The sequence below is a fragment of the Zalophus californianus genome, chromosome 2 (assembly GCF_009762305.2).
Source record: "Zalophus californianus isolate mZalCal1 chromosome 2, mZalCal1.pri.v2, whole genome shotgun sequence".
Lineage (NCBI taxonomy): Eukaryota > Metazoa > Chordata > Mammalia > Carnivora > Otariidae > Zalophus > Zalophus californianus.
Genome location: NC_045596.1, coordinates 99894283 through 99918168, shown reverse-complemented (window position 1 = coordinate 99918168; position 23886 = coordinate 99894283). Strand labels below are relative to the sequence as shown.

The 23886-nt window shown below is 34.3% G+C and overlaps 1 protein-coding gene and 1 pseudogene across 7 annotated transcripts in view; one reads left to right on the top strand and one right to left on the bottom strand.

The window, feature by feature from the left end:
- PRDM5 (PR/SET domain 5) overlaps positions 1-23886 on the top strand; it is a 187029-nt gene that overhangs the window by 78239 nt on the left and 84904 nt on the right. For all 7 annotated transcript variants that reach the window (XM_027598799.2, XM_027598801.2, XM_027598800.2 and 4 more), the window contains 6 exons: positions 1641-1815; positions 3008-3100; positions 3367-3488; positions 7185-7264; positions 11709-11793; positions 13036-13193. In XM_027598799.2, the coding sequence (XP_027454600.1) occupies positions 1641-1815; positions 3008-3100; positions 3367-3488; positions 7185-7264; positions 11709-11793; positions 13036-13193 (713 nt within the window). The remainder of the gene's footprint in view (positions 1-1640; positions 1816-3007; positions 3101-3366; positions 3489-7184; positions 7265-11708; positions 11794-13035; positions 13194-23886) is intronic.
- Positions 8551-8663, bottom strand: LOC113926092 (annotated as a pseudogene).

Below are 23886 nucleotides of genomic sequence, written 5' to 3'. Positions count from 1 at the left end.
TTTATTCCTGATGGGGTTCGAAAGAAATATGAATGATGTTATAAGTATTCACATTTTGTAATAGGCTGAAATTTACCATAGGGTAGTTTTTCATTTTGTTTATTAGCAAAGCCATTTCAGAAGTGACACTAGCTTCTTTAGCCACCATAGTAGTAATGTCTTTCATAGGAATTTCCTATTCTAACTGTACGTTACTGGCTGAGAAAGTGTAAGTGTTCCGAGCATTGCCAGCTTATTGCTTCTGTTTCTTTATTTGAGTTGGATTATTTAAGGGGAAGATGAGGGCAGGCTTTCTGTTCTATCTTTCAAATATGCATTTTGCTGTTTTGCATTTCAGACTTTGGGTGACAGGGATTATTTCTGTATTATTCTGTGTTTTCTTTTTGAGGGGTATGTATTTATGTGAATTACAGTATTACTGACTGCATTCCCTATGATGTACTTTTTGTATTTATTTATTTATTTTTTTAATGTCACCACCCCTCTCCCCCCGGGCATGTTATTATTGTGTCCACTATTTTAGCTTAAAAATGAGTCTCCTGCTTATTATTATCACCCTGATTTTTCTTTAGTTAACAAATATCAAATTCACTTCGATCAGATTTACTTTTGTAAAAATAATCAACAGAAACTTAAATAGATTTTTAAAACACATGTATCAGGTACTTACATTATTAACATTATTGCTATTTTTACTTTAGAAATCAGTTTTTATTTAATAAAACCATCCCCCCAATAAAAACCCAAAACACGGAATAACAAACCCACAACACAAAAGAAACAAATAATCCACTCCAATGTCAAACAATGGGGAGTTTAGTTAAATAAATATGGAACCTTATTTTTTTAATAGAGAAAATGTTGAATGAAAAAAAAAAGAGCAGCAGAAGAAATTGCATAAGAAGTATGATCATAAATATAGTTAGACTGTGCATAAAATGTGAATGGACAAAAGACAAATCAGACTTGAAAATATATTATTAAGCGGTTGTCTCTTCCTTTTGGGATTATTGGTCATTTTTATTTTCTTTATATTTTCTAAATTTTCTAAATCTCATCTTATTTAGTAATCAGAAAAAAATCTGTAACGTAGGTAGTGTACTTTGAGAAATTTGGGTGGAGCTGTGACCGTCCATAGGAACTGACAAGCCAGAGACGCAGTGGAGCCTCACTGCACCTGCCGTAATGATTGCTGTTTTTTTGACCTTGGTCTTTTCCACATATATGTGAAATTCCCCTTGGTGATTCCATATTGTTTGCCTTGGTTGGATTTTTTTTCTCTTTGTGCACTCAGTGAACTCAAAATGACCCATTTCAGGGAAAACTTTTGCTTTCTCATTCAACATTTGTAATAACTCTTTGATGTGAAAAGTGAACATTGTAGGATAAATTAAAAATTGGTTTTGATTTTGTATTAATTTGCTGAAACAAGAGAAAGGAATTAAAAGACAATGTATTTCTCTCTAGTAACACTTCCTGTTATTTTTCGTGGACATTATTAATATTCATAGAAGTAATAAGCGTTTACTCTTCTGATACTATTAAACAGAATTAATTTTGATTTTAAAATGAAGATAAAACCGAGCAGTTCTTGGCTGTTAATTTTTGTCTTCTAAATCTGTTTCCTTGTAAATGTGCAGATTGCCTTGGCCGTAAAGAGGACCATGCTTGTCCCCAGTGTGACTCAAGTTTTACCAGCGAGGAAATTCTTGCTGAGCATCTTCAGACATTGCACCAAAAACCTACCGAGGAGAAAGAATTTAAGTGCAAGAACTGTGGGAAGAAATTCCCAGTTAAACAGGCTTTGCAAAGACAGTACGTACAGCAAAGAATATCTAAAATTATAAGCTAACACTTTTTTAACTATTCCATTTGATTTGTTTTACAGTTTTTAACTTGTGCATGTGTGCATGTGTGCGTGTGTGTATGTGTGTGTGTGTGTGTGTGACAGAGATAGGATGGGAGGAAGATAGTAAACGTTCTATGTTGTCATTGTCATTAACTTATCTTTTCTTAGTATAATATGTTGATTTTGAAACATTCTGATTATGAACTTCAACAAGTGAGCATTGTTTATGCTAATAAGTCTGTCCATTTAATTACTTGCCATTAAATATCAAGCTCATTGGTTTACTAAGCTGAAATTCAGTTATGCATAATTTAGTTAGTGCTCTGAGGTCACAGATCAAGTTTCAGTTGTCTACATTTGATATTCTCTCTGAAATCAGTAAAAGAAAAGTTTAAGAAATGGAGAGAGTTGAGAGTATAAAGAAAACAGGGACATTTTAGAAAAGAAGCACTGTTTATTTCATAACAATTTAGAAGGAACAATTTAATGATGAATAGGTATAGGATATGACATTAAGATGAATTAAATGATCCCACACATTGCTCTGCACCCTTTATTATTTTGACTTTATATTAACAAGCATATAAAGTTATCTTTTTACTTAAATATTTTACACTCATTATTAAAAGTGAGAACGTAGATACATATATTTTTATTTTAAGAATGTCACCTGTATATGAGCAAGAAATCTTTAAGAGACTTAATATTTCATTTTTTACTCATTAAAGTAAAATTCTGAAACATTCTATATTTTACATTAAGACAATTTTCACATATTATATGCATCCAACTTTGCTTACAAAATTTGAGATGAAAAATTTCTGCTTAAAAAAAAAACTTTTATAATAGCAAGAGAGTAAACACTTAGAAATTCTGTTATAGGCTCTTGAAAAAAAAGCAAGGGCTGTATACTTTTTAGTGAAAAGACTTTTAAAACTGCAGTCTAGTCAGCTTTTATTGAATCTACACCAAAGATACTTTTGCTGAGCTGGGTCTTACAGTTAAATTAGGTACTATTAAAATTTTAAAGGGCAAAGACAGAATGAAAACAGAGATCACAAACATGATTTTATTTAAAGTAGAGAGATTTTCTTAAGTTTTTGTATTACGCTTCCAGTTTTTATTTCTTTTTGTTTCTTTTTTTCTATTTCCCCTCAGTGTTCTTCAGTGCACGGCAAAAAGCAGTCTGAAGGATTCTTCACGAAGTTTTCAGTGCTCTGTTTGCAGTTCTTCCTTCAGTTCAGCATCAAGGTTGTGTTTCTGAGTTCTCAGATGGCTGTTATCTAATTGTGGGTCATTTTTAGCATGCGTGCTTTCCACGCTTTGTAGTGACTTAGTATCACAAGGCTGTTGTGGGAATTTAAGTACTTTCCTTTTTCCTGCCCAGGTAATGCATGAAATGACCTAGAAACGGGGCTAGAGAGCTTGCACTGCAAAAGCTTGCCGCGATGTAAGAATTATTTAGGTATGGCTTCACCGTCTCTTCTCCCTTTTCCCCTTGACTGGTTGTCTTGCAGTTTTGAGCAGCACCAGGAGACCTGCCGGGGAGATGCCAGGTTTGTGTGCAAGGCCGACAGCTGTGGGAAGAGGCTGAAGAGCAGGGATGCCCTCAGAAGACACCAGGAAAACGTCCATGCTGGTGAGAAGTCCCTGCAGGGTCGTTTCTAAAGGGGCCTCCTCTCCCCGGGCTGCAGTGATCTGTTTTTAATTCTTGCTCCCAAGGAGAGAGCTTGCTTTTCCATCGGACTCATACAGATGTGGAGCTCTGGCAGTGGACTTTTTTCTTTCACCAAACACTATTTCTTTTGCAAGTTGATTTCAGCAGTATTTGTCATTTTTCGTATGTCTAAAGTAATCTTAGCTGGAAACCTAAGCTAGAACCTACTGGAGCTTGGTAGGCAGGTGTATTAAGAATTAATATTTTCAAATAAAAATTTAAAGGTGAAATACGAAATTTCTCTTTATGGAGATAGATTTTAAAACTGTTACATGATGCTCTCGTGCCTTAGTATTTTTACAGTAAAATTCCATTTTTTAAAATTTATATTTCTTCTATATTGGAGAAAATTACTTACTGCATTTTGACATGGGAATTGAATGTATTTGGGTTAATAGAGCAGATACTATTTGAATGCCTTCTAATGGCCAGCTAAACAATAAAACAAATACAACATTTGACGGTCACTTAGATCGTATCTGTTTAGCACATGGTAAATGTATTTTGGCTTAGGGATTGAATCTCTTGCACTGAGTTGAACAGATGGCTGTATTGTCAGAGTTAACTTTTCACTTCCTCAGTGTCTTTTCCTTAAAGGAGGCCGACATTCGTGGAACTCCTCACAGCCGCCTGTATCTATACTTGTCTCACGTGTTTACATTTGCCCTTGGCTTCTGGGAAATGTGTGGAAAGATGTCTTTCTGGATGTGGGGAATGTGGATTTCTCTTCTCCCGTCTTGTTTATTCTCACATGCGTGAGAACAGGATGATCACTACTCAGCTTCTGTATCCTCTCTTTGTTCATTGTCCAAAAAGTATCTCCTTTAATGTTAAAGTTATATAGAAGCGAGTATGAGTGTGACTTACTGGCTCCCACTTGGCATCTCTGTTTGGGCCTCAGATTAAGTTAGAGCTCTGTTTGAAAGCTCTAGGTGGTAGAAAGTATGGCCTTGGAAAATACAGCTTCAGGATGAGATCAACAGGACTTTCCAGTATTCTAACTTCTTTTTTTCCGTTTGAAGAATATATGGCTGATTTAGGGAAGATGGCATTTTTCTGAATTCATTATACTGGGCCTTCCCTATGCTTACAAAAGGCAAGCATAACTTTTTGATAGTTTTTTGTAGTTTTTTTTTTTTGAAGCTGTTATGTTTAAAATGCTGTTCTTAATTTTCTCCATCTTTGTCTGCAATGTATTACAACAAATCTTTCATGTCATTTTTAAAGTTAACTTTGCTGAACTAAGTAAAAAAGCAGATGCATACTGAAACTCTGGAAACTTGCATTCTTGTTATTGGGCATGTGGTCTTCAGGCTGTGCTATAAGCATAATTTCTTTGAGGCTTCTTGTAATTGGCCTTGGATATTATAATATTACTGATTCTGGAAATCATTTTGACTTCGTAGGAAATAATTTATAAGAGGAATTTTTTTATATTTCTATGTTGTGGAAACATACAAAATATGGAACATACTATATTAGAGGTTACTATATGTACCTTTTGTTGGGATCGGTACACAATCGGTCTCTCATTCATAGCCCCTCTTTTGCTTCTCCCCTTTCTTCTATGAGATACACAGGCATTTGGAGAGAGATATTCCACATTCAGAATAGCATAGCAAAGCAGTGTTCACACACTTGATTGTAGAATGCTTGGAAGCATACTTAAGCCACATTGTACTGAAAATCACAGTACTTAGGTGACTGTGTATTCAGTACAGCTGTATTAATTTCTCATATATCTCCTACCATCATAAAAAATGTGTTCCCGAATTTTTTGAAAGTTGAATCTGAAAGTAAAAAATCAAACTTAACTGAATATAGCAAAACTAAAATAGTAAAAAGTCTAGTTATGGCTTTGTATGGGCTGTTGTCCTTCAGCCTAGGGAAGCCAGTAGAGTGGTAAGGACATTCACAGTTACCCAAGAGGAAACAGAGAAAGTGAAGGGGCTGGACTTTCTTAACCCACTTCCATTTTTTTCTTTTGTTTAGAGTCTGTGGGTACTAAAACCAAGAGGTTTTGTATTTATGGGAGATAACATTCGTCTGTACTCTCAGGCAAATTGTCATAACTTTTTAAAATATATATATTTTTTTTCTCAAAAGAGCTAGGATTTCAGTCCAAGGATGACGAATAGAAGACATGAGGAGGAGAGGAGAGGTTGAAGAGTAAGGATGGGGGTATGGTATACTGCCTATGATTCCAGCTGGAGGGACAGTGGCAGGAAGATGAAGCTAAAGTAACAGGTGTGGTTGGGAATGTCTCACTTCTTTCTGTTCTTTCCCTCAGGCTCTGACCTACCTTTTTGGAAGGTTAGGGTCTAGTCTCAAGGAGCAGCTGGTATGAGGGATAAGATCGAGCAATAAAAGTTTATGGATTGAAGGAGGGAAATGCCTGCTAGTGGGAGCTGAAAAGAAGGAATATTCTTTCTCAGTGGCCCCTCATGTATTCAGTCTATATGTACAAAGATACTTATTTTGTTTGGGAGAATTTTCTCCTTCAGTAGCCAAATTACTTGTCAATCACTAAGAAAAATTTTCTTGGCTATAATATTCGGCATGCTAAAAACAGTGCATCATATGAAATAAGTAACTTGAAGGATAAGACAAAAATTCATATTTTTCTTTTTCTAAAAGTGTTTTTCTTTCATAAACACAGTCCTATGATAAAATCATTTTGGAAAACTTCTTTTTAACTTGGTTTGTTTTCAAAATAATGGATAAATGGGGGAGGAGATGGGGTTGAGGTTAAGGCAGGAATAGCCATGGATTTGTCATTGTTGGGGCCAGGTGATGGATACATGGTGGTTCCTCATATTATTTGTTTACTTTTTGTATATTTGAAATTAACTAATTAAAAATTGAAAAAAAACCACTCCAGTTATTTATGGTAGTACAGATGGTGCTATTATTACATCATATTTGAAAAATGTTTTATTGAGTCTTCATTTCTACAACCACTGTGAAATTTGAAATATGAAATGAGCTACTATGATCACTATGTAGGAAGACAAAATTGGGCTTGTTTTGATTTGTATATTAATATGAATGTCAATATAATGTTTTATTGTACTTGATTTTTTTATTGTTTTATAATATTAATATGAGAAAGTATATGTTCATAGATTTTGCAGGAATCTAGTGATGGAAAGAATAATCTATGAATTCCATCTTAAAAAACCCAGAATGAGTTTTAAATATTTATATAATACTTATATGTTTATATATAAAAATGGTATAATATATTAATAATATAATATTAAATGAAATATTCTGTTAAAATTTAAAGTAGCAAAATCAGCTTGAGTTAATAAATCTAATTTTTATAAACACATTTGATTAATTTCAAGTAAAATTTTTCATGTAAGTGCTTTTTAAAAATTTTACATTAGTTTATGGAAAGGTGAAAGACCTATTTTATTTATGTAGAAATGTTATATCATGCTGAATATTTTTCATATTTAAAAAGAAAGGGTTTAAAATGCAGTTTAATGGATATAACTATAACACTGAAAGTTTTGGAATTCTAAGTTAAGAAATATGTGTTTAGAAACATTGTATCTGATATCCTTCTAATATTCTCATTTAAATCATGTTGGCATTTTATTTTCATTTTAGGAGATCCTAAGAAAAAGCTCATATGTTCAGTGTGCAATAAAAAGTGTTCTTCAGCCTCAAGCCTGCAGGAACATAGAAAGGTCAGTAAGATGAAGATTAATGCTCATCAGAGTATAAGATCTTTTAGTCATTTATAGTGTCTGCCATGAAAATTTTTAGTTGATTTTTTATATTTATACAGACAGAGCTTTGTCATTAATTTATATGCTAACATATTCTAAAATGCAAGACTGATATGCAGAAAAGTAAGTTCTTGCAAAAATGTATTTTGAATTGTTTATCACTCAGAATTAATAGAAATATTTCTCCATTGCAAAGTGTTACATCTAACTGAGCCTTTCACGGCAACACCACACCATGGTTTCAAGCTTTGTCAGTTGCTGTTTGCTCAGGAAATACCATACATTTGATGAAAACTTAACAGTTTTGTGTATTTATAATGTGCTCTGCAGTGGCACTTAGCTATTAAAAATAGATGCATATGATGTTTAAGTCTGGCAAAACAAAGACAAGAGCTCCATTATTTTGAAGAACTAAAAATAATGTTCAAGTATGTCAAAGTGTTGTTGGCAGGAACAAATGATTATATTTACAGAAAATAAATTAAGTATATTTTGTAATAAGCATAAAGCTTACTAAGTTACTATTTTATGTGGAAATTTAACCTGAAAAATATACAGTAGTTATTAACCCTAACAACAGTGGTACTAGTTAATAGAATTTACAATAGAATAGAACTAAAGTAGAATTTCACAATTTTTGTTCTTACTATAGCAAAGTCTAGAAAAATTCATATTATATAATATTACCTTATATTGTAATAACAAAGATGAACGATTATTTTTAAATTTCACATATTGTTTTGTCAGAATATCTAGGAGCATATAATATTTTCTTTTAGTAATTTAGTATTGAACAAGAGAAGAGATGGTACTAGTGAATGTAAGATTTTACTTTTCTTGTGGTTTAAAAAATTAATTTATCTTTTTATTTGTATATTGATATATTCCAAAATAATCTGACAGACTTTAAAATTCGTAATATTCAGTCTGATGGCTCTAACCACGTGTCATGGATTAATCTCCAAACACATGAGATAGTTAGATGGCAAAGATGTCTGAGGTTATATTTTATAAGTTGGGTGATTGAGATCCTCAGGGAGAAATAATGGAACAAGCAGTGGACTGAGAGTGAGGACAGTGGGTGTCATCTTCTGTCCCTAACACTCCATGTAACATTGGGTCTCTGTTCTCTGTTTTATTACATGTGACTTGGAACTGATTCATGCCTTTTAATTTTTTTTCTGTAAGTGCAATGAAACTTTTTTTTTCTAGTTTCCAAATGGTTTTCTTATTAGGATTGTTGAAAAAATATAGAACACTTGAAGAATTCGTATATAATTCTTGTGCACGGACCATGCTAATCTTCACTGTATCATTCCGATTTTAGTACTTGCACTGATCACTTCACTGGCATTGCTTCTGAAGAAGAACCTAGTCTGAGACAAAAACATTGTAACCGGGTGATGGGTATTAAGGAGGGCACGCGTTGTGATGAGCACTGGGTGTTACACAGAACAAATGAATCGTTGAACACTATGTCAAAAACTAATGATGTACTTTATGTTGGCTAACTCAACATTAAAAAAAATTATTAAAAAAAGATTAAATCCAATTGAATAGATGTTTTCTAAATATCTTTGTACTTGTATGTATTTCTCATCTCTTTAAATCGTAAGAAGTTGAAGTTTAAGATATTTTACCAAGTTAAACATTTTACCAAGTAGAATGTTTCAGGAAAGCTGCTTGTGGGGCATATTTCTGAAAAGCGTTCTATTTTCCATTTATTTATTTATTTTTTTCATAATATAAGAACCTTTTCCCGAAGGAATATCTTGGCAGATCTAAATACTACCTGGTGATGGTAGAACACAGCACCGAAGTTATCTCTGCAAAATACTCATAACTTATTAGCTCGGTGCAGCACTTCCTTCATTATAGCATAGCTCCTCTAACTTAGCTTTGCTGAATCCATAGGCAGCTTTTATTGACTCCCAATTTTGACTCTATTCTTATAGTTAGTTGGATATGTTGAATGTCTAGTAGAGTTTGGTTGCAGTATTTACTCTTGCCAGTAGAGGGTGCTTTATAAATATGCCAAATTACATTATGGTCTAGAATGGTATCTTACGTTACTATATACTATCCCATGTTACAATAAGACATATTATGGTCCTTCTTGAGAATGACCTAATTAGGGACTTCAAATTGTAAGTTATTACCCTCCATATCAATTAGTAAGCTGGACATTTTGAAAATTGTGCTTTATTTAGCATTAGGCATAGATAAATGGTTTTACCTGTCATTTTCATTTGAAATCTGATTGTTTTATCACGCTTTTTTTGGATTTTTAAAAATAGCTTGGGCCTCAACTTTCCACTGTAAGTATGGTATTCAATGCAAAAATGCTTGCATGTACAGTGAAAATTCTATTTTGTAATTATGGAAAATCAATTCAATTGAACCTTTAAAAATAATTCGTGTTTCAGGAGCCACTAGAGTTAAGTGAACAAGTATGGGTACTATGCTACAGTAGTTTATTTAACAGTTAACATTTTATATTTGGTTGAATAATTTTAAAAATTTAATATGTTAATATAAATTTCGTATTAAAATGAAAATTAAATATGTTTTCATTTATGTATGGTTCAGAAGGCATATCATCTTTTTAAGAGGTATATTGTTATTATAAAACATACTGTTATTATAAAAGGCATATATTACAGAAACACAGAGTTTAAGAATATAAATGTCTTCATACTGTCTTTAAATAAATATTACGCATAATATCACTGCTCCTTAAACATAGTTGTTCGACCAAAGCCACGGTGAGGGTCTTGGATGATTGAAGAGGCTGTCTTTAAAATGGCTCAGGCTGAAAGTTTTTCTCTGTACTGCGTACTACTTGCTTTCTGAGTACTTGTGCAGATTCCCACCTTGTTTTCTGAGGAGTCATAGAACTCTTTGGACTCCATGTATTCACTGATTGAGATGAGGTAGCACTGTATGGAAGCAGAGATGTAAGTCAGACTCTAGTGGAATGACACCGTTCTGCTTCTGCCTTGTTTATCTACCTTTTCTCTGCTTTTCCCAGAGGAGTTTACTCATCAGGGTCTGACAGAATCAGGTCTGACAGAAGCAGAAGGTGGCTAGGCAGCCTCAGACCTGCCATGGGGTTGGGTGTAGCATTAAGGCACAGACCGCAGACCTGGGATCTGTTAACTTTCCTAGCTTTTGTTTCCCTGCCTTCCCCGCTTTTCACTCTCTCGGTCTTGAGTTCTTCCATGGCCACTTAGATCAAGGGAGCCGTTCATGAGAATATAACCCAAGCCCCTCTTTACTCACTGCTGTACCAGTTCATGGTCCTCTGCCTTGACTTCTCTCTGCAGTGGCCCTAGTTATTCTGCAGGGATAAGCATAGTATCTGGCTTTCCAAGGAAGGGCCTTTGCTTGTCTGGTGCTTAGTATTGTGAGCTCTACCTTTCATGAGGTTGAAACAAAAACTTAACTTCACCATTTTTGAATCTTCGGCAAAACGCTGTGATGTTTTTTCTTGTAGTACATTCCTCTTAGAACTTTGTGCATTGTTTCTGATCATAAACTGGGCTTCTACTTTTCATACCACCTATTCAATTACTCTGAGTTAGTGTCTGGAAGGGAAAGAGCTAAACTTAATATCTAGTTGTAATAATTATTTAGCCAGTTGTTTGCTAAAGTTATGCTCCACCTCTTCTTATTATGGTTTTTGAGCTTTTCTTTTTGTTGTGATCTTCCTATCATGTAAGAATTTTCACTGTGAGCTAAATGTTTTTCAGAATCATGTATCTTCTTGTCTTTCATGATAATTAATGCTTTGTTCTGTAGTATATACATTTAAATTTAAAATAGTTTGACTACTGTAAAGGGAATCTTATTACCTATAAGATTACATATTTTCAAACCTAAATTTGTGCATAACAAAGAATTAATGTAAATTAGGTATAACTCTTTACAGAGTGTAGAAATTTAATACTCACTAAATAGTCAGCTGCATCACATATTTAAATACTGTGCTGCAATCTTGTATTTTCTTTCCTTTTTAAATTTTATTTGTTAGAGAGAGAGAGAGAGAGAGAGAGTGGGGAGGGAGAGTGAGAGGAAGAAGCAGACTCCCCGCTGAGCAGGGAGCCTGACGTGAGGCTCCATCCCAGGACCCTGGGATCATGACCTGAGCTGAAGGCAGCCGCTTGACCAACTGAGCCACCCAGGCACCCTTCCAATCTTGTATTTTCTTTTAATGATAAGATTTTACTAGGTAACATGTTCACTGCATTTTCAATTTATATAAGACAGTGTGAATAAATTAGGGCTGAATTATAATACATAGATATTGCAGTAGCAGCTGTCTACATGTTTATACTTTTACTTTTGCTCTAATTTATTTGGCTTTGACAGTTGACTTAACTATCCACTTAACCTTTTGCAGATTCATGAGATATTTGATTGTCAAGAATGTATGAAGAAATTTATTTCAGCTAACCAGCTAAAACGTCACATGATCACTCACTCAGGTAAAATATATGTTTTTCCATTTATATTGAAATCACTATGAAAGATTCACTTTGTCATTTTTAGGAGCTCCAAGAGTAGTAATCGGGAAGCCTGGCTCTTAGTTCGAGTTTGGCCATTAACTAGTCATGTGATTTTGAACAAGTCACTTAGCCTCTCTAGACCTGTTTATTTATAAAGCCAAGGTGGTTGGACTAAATGATAATCAAAGATCTTCAGAGTCACCATTTAATTTGTAATCTACTCCTCTTGGAGCCTTAGATTCTGTTCTTTATCTGTGAAAAGGTATCCTACCTTTCAAAATTTCTGTGAAGTTTAAATGAGATCATTATGTATTGTGCTAGCATAATGTCTCACTTTTAGGAGGGATTCAGCAATTAGAATTTCTACCTTTCTAGATACTTTCACATTCTAACTAAGGTACTAATAAATGTTAGTGAGAAATTTATAAATACATTTTGAGAATATAAGTTTTTAAAGCTGTAGTTTCATTTTAGGCAAGTTTGACTAATAGGGCTGTTAAACAGATTTTTCAAAAATAAGGTCTGAGAATAAATTTTGCTTTATGAAGTCTCCTTCTAGAGTTTAGAACATCTATCATTGGAGGCCACTGAAGTCAGAATTTTTTTGAATATCCGCTTTGCTTGGAGACAGATATAGATATTTTGACAAATGGAAATAGGAGATCAGACACTGGTGGACTGTTGAGATATGCTTTGTTTGAAACAAGCAGTATTTTTTAAATCTAGTGGTCAACATTACATGAACATTGCATAAATAGGGATTTTATACAATAACCTAGGTGTGTTGTTTCTGCTGAGGATTGAAGCTGTGCCCATATGGGGTCCACTTGTTTGAGTAGGAGGCAGGTCTGTCATTTACCTTTATCACTGTCAGACCACTCTTGGCATTTGGGGTTGTGACCCTGGTTTAAACTCACACCTATCAGCAGATTTTTCATCTGGAAGTAGGATTTTTTTCCTTGAATTTAAATTTCATCCTTACATCTAAGCTGCTTTATACACATAGTTTACAGCATAGGTCTATAAAAGAACTAGCTTACATTTCTTTTGTGAATAGGCTCACGTATCTAACAAATGGATTGGTAAGTAGATTTTTTTCTCAGTTGTTTCAATCATGTTTTAGTTGACTTATCCATAAGAAGTAATATAAGGTAAGGCTATTTCCATTTTTATCCTTTACCTTTATATAGATGTGAGATTGTCTCCACTCATTTTTCACAGAAAAACGACCCTATAATTGTGAGATTTGTAATAAATCTTTCAAGAGGCTCGATCAAGTGGGCGCCCACAAAGTAATACACAGCGAAGATAAGCCTTACAAATGCAAGCTTTGTGGAAAGGGATTTGCCCACAGAAATGTTTACAAGAATCACAAGAAGGTAAAACCTTATTCATATTATTATTACTGTTTTTGCTGATTTGTTGATTTGATTTCTAATTGTTTTTTTTTAAAGAGGTTTTTGTATATCTGGACATGCTGTACATGTGGACTAACTAGAGGACAATTTTGCTTATATGTTCTACTCCCCCACTCAGGCCATAACCCCACCTGGCCTTATTTCCTGTTTTCCCTCCTCTGTTGAAACTGTTCTTATAAGCAAAGTGTCATCCACTGTTTCCCAGTGTTGTACTAATTGCAAAGTCTTTTCTTCTTTTCCTTTTTTCTCTAAAATTTGACACTCTTGTTCATGGTAGCTTTTTTGAAATTCTCTTCATCTTTGATGTGTAATTGGCTAGGTGTTCCACCAATTTCTCTGGACACTTTCATCTCTCCTCGCCCAGGAGGTTATCCTGGATGCGTTGGCTATGGACCTCTTTTAGATTCTCTGCATCAGCTACATCCATGACTTCTGCCATCAACTCTATACCAGCAAATCCCAAATGATTTCTTTCTTTAACCCAGGCTTCAGACTCACATTTATTTTTCTTTATTTGATACAAAACTGTATATCTTTTTGACCTAATGAATTTAGCATGTCCCAGAATGACCTTTTTATTCTTTATGCCCCAGATAACCTCTCTTTTGGAGTTTCTTCTTTTTGTTAATGACAGAAGCATATATTTATTCCTGTCTGTTTCTTTAGTCTTAAGACCCTTTTTAAAATTAGAAGCCAGTTCTTTTTTTAAATTATTTTAATTTTATTTATTTATTTATTTATTTATTTATTTATTTATTTATTTATTTTGAGAGAGAGAGAGAGAGAGAAAGAGAGTGAGCAGGGGAAGGGACAAAGGGAGAGGGAGAGAGAGAATCTTAAGCAGGCTCCATCCCCAGTGCAGAGCCTGACATGGGGCTTGATCTCACAACCCTGAGATTATGACCTGAGCTGAAATAAAGAGTTGGAAGCCCAACTGACTGAGCTACCCAGGCACCCCTAGAAGTCAATTCTTAAAGATTCTACCCTCTACATTGGCTCATCACCCTCATTCCTTTACCATCCTATATCCTGATTATTGCTCATCTTCATTACTTTAATACCCATCTAATCAGATTCTTATTACTTGTCACTTTCCACTTACCCATCCTCCTAGATAAATGGTTCCACAGTGCAACTCTGTCACTCTTGTACTCTAATATTATGAGTAGATTTCCAATGCCTATGTAAGTTATGGTATATGCATGTTACCCTGTCATTCAGAGTTCTCTGCTCATGACCTCAGCTTTTCTAGATTTCTAGCCTTTTCTCTGCATTAGTCATACCTAAGACAACTTGGCATTTGCTTTCAGTCAGCATGACCTAACTTCCCCTTCTTCTTTTCTTTAAATTTTTAATTTAATTTTATTTTTAGCTAAACTCTACACCCAATGTGGGGATTGAACTCATAACCTGAGATTAAGAGTCATCATGCTCTACTGACTGAGTCAGCCAGGTGCCCTACCCCTTCCTCTTTTCTGATAGGACTCCAAGTTATGATCTCTTAGTCTTCTTAATTTTTGTTTGCATTTCCTGTGCTTTACCTTTACTCTGGTTCTTGTTTCAGAATGTATTAGTTTTATTTATCTACTCTGCGTTGATAATAAATAATGTTTGAGTTGAATTCAGAATATTTGTCCAAAGACATTCAACATCTAAATAATGCATATTAAGATGTATTTATGATGTGATAATTATTGATTTTTTAAGAAAGGTTTTATTGAAGTATAAATGGCATACAGTATTATTAGTTTAGTGTATACAAATAGTGATTTAACATTTATGTACATTGTAAACTGATTACCACAGTAAGTCTACCATCTGTCATTGTACAAAGTTAATACAATGTTATTGACTGTATTCCTTATGCTGTACATTGTATCCCCATCACCTATTCATTTTATAACTGGAAATTTGTGTCTCTTGATTCCCTTCACCCATACCACCCCCTTAGCCCCCTCACCTTTTGGCAACCACCACCCAGTTCTCTATCTATGAATCTGGATTTTGTTTTGTTCTATGTTAGTTAGTTGTCTTTTTTTTTGGCTTCCATTTAATAAGTAAAATTATGAAGTATTTGTCTTTCTCTGTTTGACTTATCTCATTAGCCTAATACCCTCAAGGTCCATCCATGTTTTCACAAATGACAAGATTTCATTCTTTTCTGTGGCTGAATAATATTCCATTGTATACACATGTACTGCCGGTTCTTTATATATTTATCTATCGATGGACACTTAGGTTGTTTCCATATCTTGACTATTGTAAATAATCATGCAATGAATGTAGGGGTTCATATATTTTTTTTTAATTAGTGTTTTGTTTACTTTGGATAGATACCCATATGTGGAATTGCTGGATAATATGGTAGTTTTTAATTTTTTGAAGAAAATTTAGTACTGTTTTCCATAGTGGTTGCACCAGTTTACATTCACACCAACAGTGTATGGGTTTTTTTTTTTTTTTTCTACATCCTTGCCAACACTCGTTATTTCTTATCATTCTGATGATAGCTATTCTGATAGGTGTGAGGTAGTATCTCCCTGTGACTTTGATTTGCATTTCCCTGATGATTAGTGATGTTGAGCATCTTTTCCTGTTGGCCATCTGTATGTCTTCTTTGGAAAAATGTCTATTTAGATCCTTTGCCTATTTTTTAATGGGATTTTGTTGTTATTGAGTTGTGTGTGTTTATTATATATTTTGGATATTAACCTTTTATCAGATATATGATTTGCATATATCTTCCCCTCTTCAGTAGGTTGTTCATTTTGTTGATGGTTTTCTTTGCTGTGCAGATGTTCTTTAGTTTGATGTAGTCGTATTTGTTTATTTTTGCTTCTGTTGCCCTTGTCTTTGGAGCCATATCCAAAAAACATTGCTAAGACCGATGTCAAGGAGCTTACTGCTTATGTTTTCTTTTAGGAGTTTTATGGTTTCAGGTCTTACATTCAAGTCTTCAATCCATTTAAAATTAATTTTTGAATATTGGGTAAGATAGCGGTCTAATTTCATCCTTTTGTACGTGGCTGTCCAGTTTTCCCACTACTATTGATTGGACAGACTGTTCTTTTCCCATTGTATATGCTTGCCTCCCCTGTCATAAATTAATTGCATAAATATATGCATGGGTTTATTTCTGGACTGTCTATTCTGTTCCGTTGATCTATGTGTCTATTGTTTTGTTAATATATTGTTATGATTATATAGCTTTGTAGTATAGTTTGAAATTTGGGAATGTGATACCTCTAACTTTGTTCTTCTTTATCCAGATTGCTTTGGCTATTTGAAGTCTGTAGTTCCATAAAATTTTAGAATTATTGTTTCTACTTCTGTGAAAAATGCCATTGGAATTTTGGTAGGGATTGTATTGAACCTATAGATTGCTTTGGGTAGTATGGACATTTTAGCAGTATTAATTCTTCCAATCCATGAGCATGGCATATCTTTCCATTTATTTGTGTCTTCAGCTTTTTTCATCAAAGTGTTAATAGTTTTCCGAGTATAGGCCTTTTACCTCTTTGGTTAAATTTACTCCTAGGAATTACATTCTTTTTTTTTTTTTAATTTTTTTATTGTTATGTTAATCACCATATATTACATCATTAGTTTTTGGTGCAGTGTTCCATGATTCATCGTTTGTTCATAACACCCAGTGCTCCATGCAGAACGTGCCCTCCTCAATACCCATCACCAGGCTAACCCATCCCCCTACCCCCCTCCCCTCTAGAACCCTCAGTTTGTTTTTCAGAGTCCATCATCTCTCATGGTTCATCTCCCCCTCTGACATACTCCCCTTTTCTTCCTCTCCTGTTATCTTCTTCTTTTTCTTTTTTCTTAAAATATGTTGCGTTATTTGTTTCAGAAGTACAGAACTGTGATTCAACAGTCTTGCACAATTCACAGCGCTCACTGTAGCACATACCCTCCCCAATGTCTATCACCCAGCCACCCCATCCCTCCCACCCCCAACCACTCCAGCAACACTCAGTTTCTTTCCTGAGATTAAGAATTCCTCATATCAGTGAGGTCATGTGATACATGTCTTTCTCTGATTGACTTATTTCACTCAGCATAACACCCTCCAGTTCCATCCACGTCGTTGCAAATGGCAAGATCTCATTCCTTTTGATGGCTGCATAATATTCCATTGTGTATATATACCACATCATTCTTTTTGATGCAGTTGTAAATGGGATTGTTTTCTTGATTTCTCTTTCTTATAGTTTCTTATTAGTGTGTGAAAATGCAGTGGAATTTTGAGTGTTAATGTATCTTGAAACTTTATTGAATTCATTTCTTAGTTCTAACAGCTTTACTGGTGAAGTCTTTGGCGTTTTCTATATATAGTATCATGTCATCTACAAATAATGACAGATTTACTTCTTCCTTTCAATCTGGATGCCTTTTAGTTCTCTTTCTTACTAAATTGCTTTGGCTAGGACTTCCAATATTATGTTGAATAAAAGCAGAGAGAGTAGACATCCTTGTCTTGTTCCTGATTTTAAAGGAAAACTTTCAGCTTTTCATCACTGAGTTTGATATTAGCTGTGGACTAGTTATATATGGGCTTTATTATGTTGAGCTACATTCCTTCTATACCCACTTTGTTGAGAATTTTTATCATAAGTAAATGTTGAATTTTGTCAAATGCTTTTCTTCATCTCTTTGAGATGAGCATGTAATTTTTATCCTTCATTTTGTTAATGTGGTTTATCATGTTGATTGATTTGTGAATATTGAAACCATCCTTGCATCTCTGGAGTAAATCCACTTGATCATGGTATATGACCTTCTTAATGTGTTGTTGAATTCAGTTTGCTAATATTTTGTTGAGGATTTTTTCATCTATTTTTTTTCTGTTATATTGGCTCATATTTTTTTTTTCTCTCCTCCTCCTACACTTCCTTCTCTTCTTCTTTTTTTTGTGGTGTCCTTGTCTAGTTTGGGTATCAGGGTAATATTGTCTTTGTAAATGGGTTTGGAAGCATTCCCTCCTCTTCAATTTTTTTTTTTTTTTTTTTTTTTGGGAAGAGTTTGAGAATGATAGGTATTAAATCTTTGAATGTTTGGTAGAATTCACCAGTGATGCCATCTTGTCCTGGACTTTTGTTTGTTGAGAAGTTTTGATTACCGATTCAGTCTTCTTACTGTAATTGGTCTATTTAGATTTTTTATTCATGATTTGGTCTTTTTTAAAAGTTTATTTATGGGAATTTATCTATGTCTTCTAGATTATCCAATTTTTTGACATGTAATTCTTTTTGTAGTTGTATGATGATTTGCATTTCTGTGGTATCAGTTTTAACTTCTCCTCTTTCTGATTTTATTTCTAAGAATCTTCTTAGCCTCTATTTCACTGACTTCCATTCTGATCTTTATTATTTCCTTTCTTCTACTAGCTTTAGGTTTCATTTTTTCTTCTGTTTTTGGTGTTTTTTTTCTTTTTCTAATGGTTGGGAAAGTTGCTTGATATGATTTCAGTCTTTCTGAATTTTTTGAGACTTGCTTTGTGGCCTAACATGGGATCGATCTATCCTGGAGAATATTCTCTGTGCACCTGAGAAGAATGCACAGAGTGCAAATTTATCTGCTTTTGGATGAAAGGTTCTGTATTTATCTATTAAGTTTATCTGGTGTAATATGTTCCCTTATAGACTTTCTGTCTACGTGATTTCTACTTTCTGTCTGTCTGATTTATCCATTCATATAAATGTGGTGTTAAAAAACACTACTGTTATTTTTTTTTATGTTCTTGATGTCACATTTCACATCTTTTATGTATTCCTAATTATTTAATTTTATTACTTTTGTCTTTTAACCTTTATATTAACTTTATAAATGGTTAATCCACTGTTTTTACTAAATATTTACCTTTTTTAGTGAGATTTTTACGTTCATATGTTTTCTTATTATTAATTAGTGCCCTTTCTTTTCAGCTTAAAGAAGTCCCTTTAACATTCCTTTTAGGTCTGGTTTAGTGGTGATGAACTCCTTTGCTTTTGCTTATCTGGAAAATGCTTTATCTCTCCTTCTATTATGAATGATAACCTTACCATGTAGAATATTCTTGGTTGGAAGTTTTTTCCTTTCGAACTTTGAATACTTCATGCCACTGTCTCCTGGCCTGCAGAGTTTCTGCTGAAAACTCTGGGGATAGCTTTATAGGATTTTCTTTGTACATAACACATTATTTTTCTGTTGCTGTTTTTAAGATTCTCTCTTTAACTTTTGGCATTTTAATTATAATGTGGGTTGGTGTGGATATCTCCCTGGGCTTCCTGGACCTACATGTTTGTTTCCTTTCTCAGATTAGTAAAATTATCAGTTATTATTTCTTCAAAAAGTTTCCTGTCACTTTCTTTTTCTTCTCCTTCTAAGATCTCTATAATGTGGATGATATTCTGCTTCATGATGTTCCATATGTCACTTATGCTGTCCTTACTTTTTGAAATTCCTTTTTCTTTTTGCTGCTCTGTCAGGGTGAGTATTGTTGCTTTTGTCTTTGAGCTTGCTAATCCATTCTTCTGCTTCATTCAGTCTTCTGTTGAGCCCCTCTAGTGTATTTTTCAGTTCAGTTATTATATTCTTCAGTTCTGTGACTTCTGTTTGGTTCTTTCTTATATTTTCTATCTCGTTTTTGGAGTTTTCATTCAGCTTTATAATCATTACTTTATTTTCATGTTTTCACTTCTGATTTTATTTGTTTTCTCTCTCTCCCTCCTTTTTTTGTAATGAGTCTGACCAAAAGTTCATCAATTTTGTTAATTTTTTCGAAGAACCAGCTCCTGGTTTCATTGATCTCTTCTATTGTTTGTTTATTTTACTCTTTATTTCATTAATTTCTCCTTTAGTCTTTATTATTTTCTTCCTTGTACTGGCTTTGGGCTTTGTTTATTTTTTCTTTTTCTAGCTCCTTTAGGTGGAAGATTGTTTGCTTATTTGGGATTTTTCTTGCTTCTTGAGGTAGGCCTGTACTGCTATAACTCATGGGCCCAGAAGTGTAATCCCCGTGGTCATGAGATTATCCCCTGCCCCAGACATTCAAGAGGTGTACCCTTTGTGGGCTTTGTGTGCTCACTGGCTGTGGTGGAATTGCAGCTGAAGCTTGGGGACTTGGAGTGCTTGCCCAGTTGGCTGTGGTACTGCTTGCTTATTGATTTTGGTTAATACATTTTAGCATGCTGTTAAGTAATATGTATATAATATCTTTTAAAATAACTTGTTAATTATTTTTCTCTTAGACTATTCCATTGGAGTTATAGTTATTTCAATATTTATTGAGACTTCAAAGCATCATTCTTTCTCTTTTAAAATCTTTTAAAAAGTTATGACATCATTTTAGCTTTAGCCTAGAAAGAAAAAAACAAAAGTTAGATTTACCAGAGAATAAAAAGAGTTGATTGATGGTGTCCCAAATTGTCTCTTTCTAATTTCTTGCTGACTGTTCTTAGGTTTAATTCAAGCATTAAATGATCAGGGGCAGGACCACATTCATTACTTCTGCTTTGGAATTGCATGACTGTAAAAAATTATCTGGCTAGTTTCCTGCTCAGTCTCTGGAACTCGCTTGCTCCATTCTTTGATGAAACTGATCTACCCACATTTACGAGTTTTTCAGTTTGGCTTATGTTATATGCCATATGGGAATTTGGCACAGGATCTTTGCACCATCTCTCATACATTCAGCCATAAATCATATGAAAGTAATAATGAGGTCTTGGGAAGGATAGAAACAATGATGCCTATAATTTCTAAAGTGGAAAGCACATTCGGTCCTTCTGCTATAGACAAATGTGCTTCTCACTGTTATGATCCTAGCATGTATTTGGTATGGTTAAGTGAAAAAGTCTGAAATATTCTCCATGAGTTATGTGAAAAAAGCAAATAAACTTTTTCTTCTATCATTATTCATTAATGGCCAGTTAGGAAACTGAAAAATAAGGATATGCAAGGAAATTAGAAAAAAAATTTGAATCAAACTGATCTCCATCATATAGCATGACCAAAGGTTGTTATTTTAAATAAATAAATTATTCTTCTGGTTTCTTTGGTGATGTAACTTTTGCATTTTTATTATACTTACTTTATTCATTTTGGGGTCCGTTCTCTTAACATTTGGATTTTCTTGAAAAGGAAATACTGTCTTTCAGTGTGATTATGGCAGTATCAGACTTTGAAGGGGTGATTTTTTTGTTTCTAAAACTTAATTACTTATTTCATCATTTTGCCAGTATATAGGCTCAATAGGTCAAAATTAGTTTTTCCTCTCTCTAATCCTTTCTGACAATTATTTGACTCGATTACTAGTTGAATTTTTTGGATCTAGTTAAAATAATGATTGTTTATCTGGATCTAACTAGATCTATAAATCACAACTGGACACACACTTCAGAACTACAGGTGGCAGAAACTAGTCTTTACACCCTCCATTTGCTTCCTTATCAAATTTATTGAAAAGCAAAATTGAGATAAGGTGTATAGTGCTTCCCTCCTGCTATAGGCAGGACATCTAGATGGACTCAGTTATCCTGGATCATGAAGCTGGTACTACAAGCTTGATGATGGAAATGAATACAGAGAGGTTTTGTCCTGATGAAGTCATAGACAAGCTTCTGGGGACAAAGGTATGTCTATTCAAATAATAGACTTTTTTCTGACCCTTTACATATCCCTCCAGAGATGAACTTAGAGGCCTATGAGGAACTCTGGTCACACCCTTTCCTGGAATAATTCCATTGGGCCTTCTATATTAATATCTCATCCAATGATTTCCAAGCTCTGGGCCATGGCCACTTTGTGTCTTGAAATCAATTTACTGGGTCATGAATCGCCATTAAAAAATAGAACAGAAAACAGAAGAATACGGGCAATTTATTTATTTATTTATTTATTTATTTATTTATTTTTATTTTTATTTTTTTTTAAGATTTTATTTATTTTTCAACAGAGGGAGAGACAGCGAGAGAGGGAACACAGCAGGGGGAGTGGGAGAGGGAGAAGCAGGCTTCCTGCAGAGCAGGGGGCCCAATGTGGGACTCGATCCCAGGCGCCTGGGATCATGACCTGAGCCGAAGGCAGACGCTTAACTACTGAGCCACCCAGGCGCCCAAGAATATGGGCAATTTAAAGAAATAATACCTTTGTTTGTGTGTGTATGTGTATGTGTGTTGAATTTCAATATAAACAGTATTTTTTTGGTCGTGGTCTGTTTGACAAACATTGCAGATCAGACTTGGCCCATGTAAAATTTTATTAAGCCTTCTTTTTTTTTTTTAAAGTTTTCGTTTATTTATTCGACAGAGAGAGACATAGCAAGAGAGGGAACACAAGCAGGGGGAGTGTGGGAGGGAGAAGCAGGCCCTTTGCGGAGCAGGGAGCCCAATGTGGGGCTCGATCCCATGCTTAATGACTGAGCCACCCAGGCACCCCTTATTAAGCCTTCTTTAAAGGAAAGGATATATCTCTCCCTAAATGAATCATGGATTAGGTTCTAAAACTATATAATATATGGCATAAACTTTATATAATAAAAAATTCTTTGAAAATCTCTAAGGAAGGTGCCATGTTGTAGACTGAAAGAATCACTCAATAATTTCGTCACAGTCACTTTTTCCTTTGACGTTGTACCGGATTTGTCTTCCTTAGGTGTGCTGTAGGTGAAGTAGTGGGTGGTTCATTTAAGGTGCTATGTTGTACAAAATTACCGATTTTTGTGTTCTGGAAGCACATTCGCAATGATGAGATGCCACGCTGAGAGAAGCATGCAGCTATTGAACCTGACAGAGAGAAACAACAGATAGATATTTGTCTGAAACTTATTTACCTAATGGCAAATCGCTTATCCTATTACAGTAATTTTTTTCTGAAGTGCATGATGAGATAGCACTGTATAATTTCTAACATAAGTACTTTATTTTCCATATTAAACTATAAGTTTTGAAGATAGATGCTGTACTTTAATTCATAGTACTTATTGACTACATTGTGCTTTGAATGTGGCACATGTTTTCTGAATAAATAAAATCCATGAAAAGATTATCCCCAAATAATAAGATTTAATGTTCTTAGTTAAGTAGTTGTTGAAGCATGAGAAGTGAATTAAAACATATATATCTGCAGTACATTTTGCCACATTTGCAGTGCTGTTTTTCTGCACATTCTTCCTCTCTCTTGATTTTATTTTATTTTTATTTTTTTTAAAGATTTTATTTATTCATTTGAGACAGAGAGATACAGAGAGAGAGAGCATGAGCAGGGGAGAGGCAGAGGGTGAGGGAGAAGCAGGCTCCCCGCCAAGCCAGGAGCCAGGAGCCAGACGCCAGACGTGGGGCTCGATCCCAGGACCCTGGGATCATGACCTGAGCTGAAAGCAGATGCTTAACAATCTGAGCCACCCAGGCGCCCCCTCTCTCTTGATTTTATGAGGGTATTAGTGGTCTAGTGATATACTGGGAAATCTTTGTTGTATTCATTCTACACTAATTGAGTTTACACACTCCGAGATACCTAAGTATTACTCTTTAAACCTTTAATTTGAACTATTGTAATTTTGAGATAAATACTTGACTTGGAGTTCATTTACTTCCAAATCAGTGATTCCCCTTTATTCTCAGACTTTAATAGGGAAACCTCCATCCAGCTTTATTCTACTCTC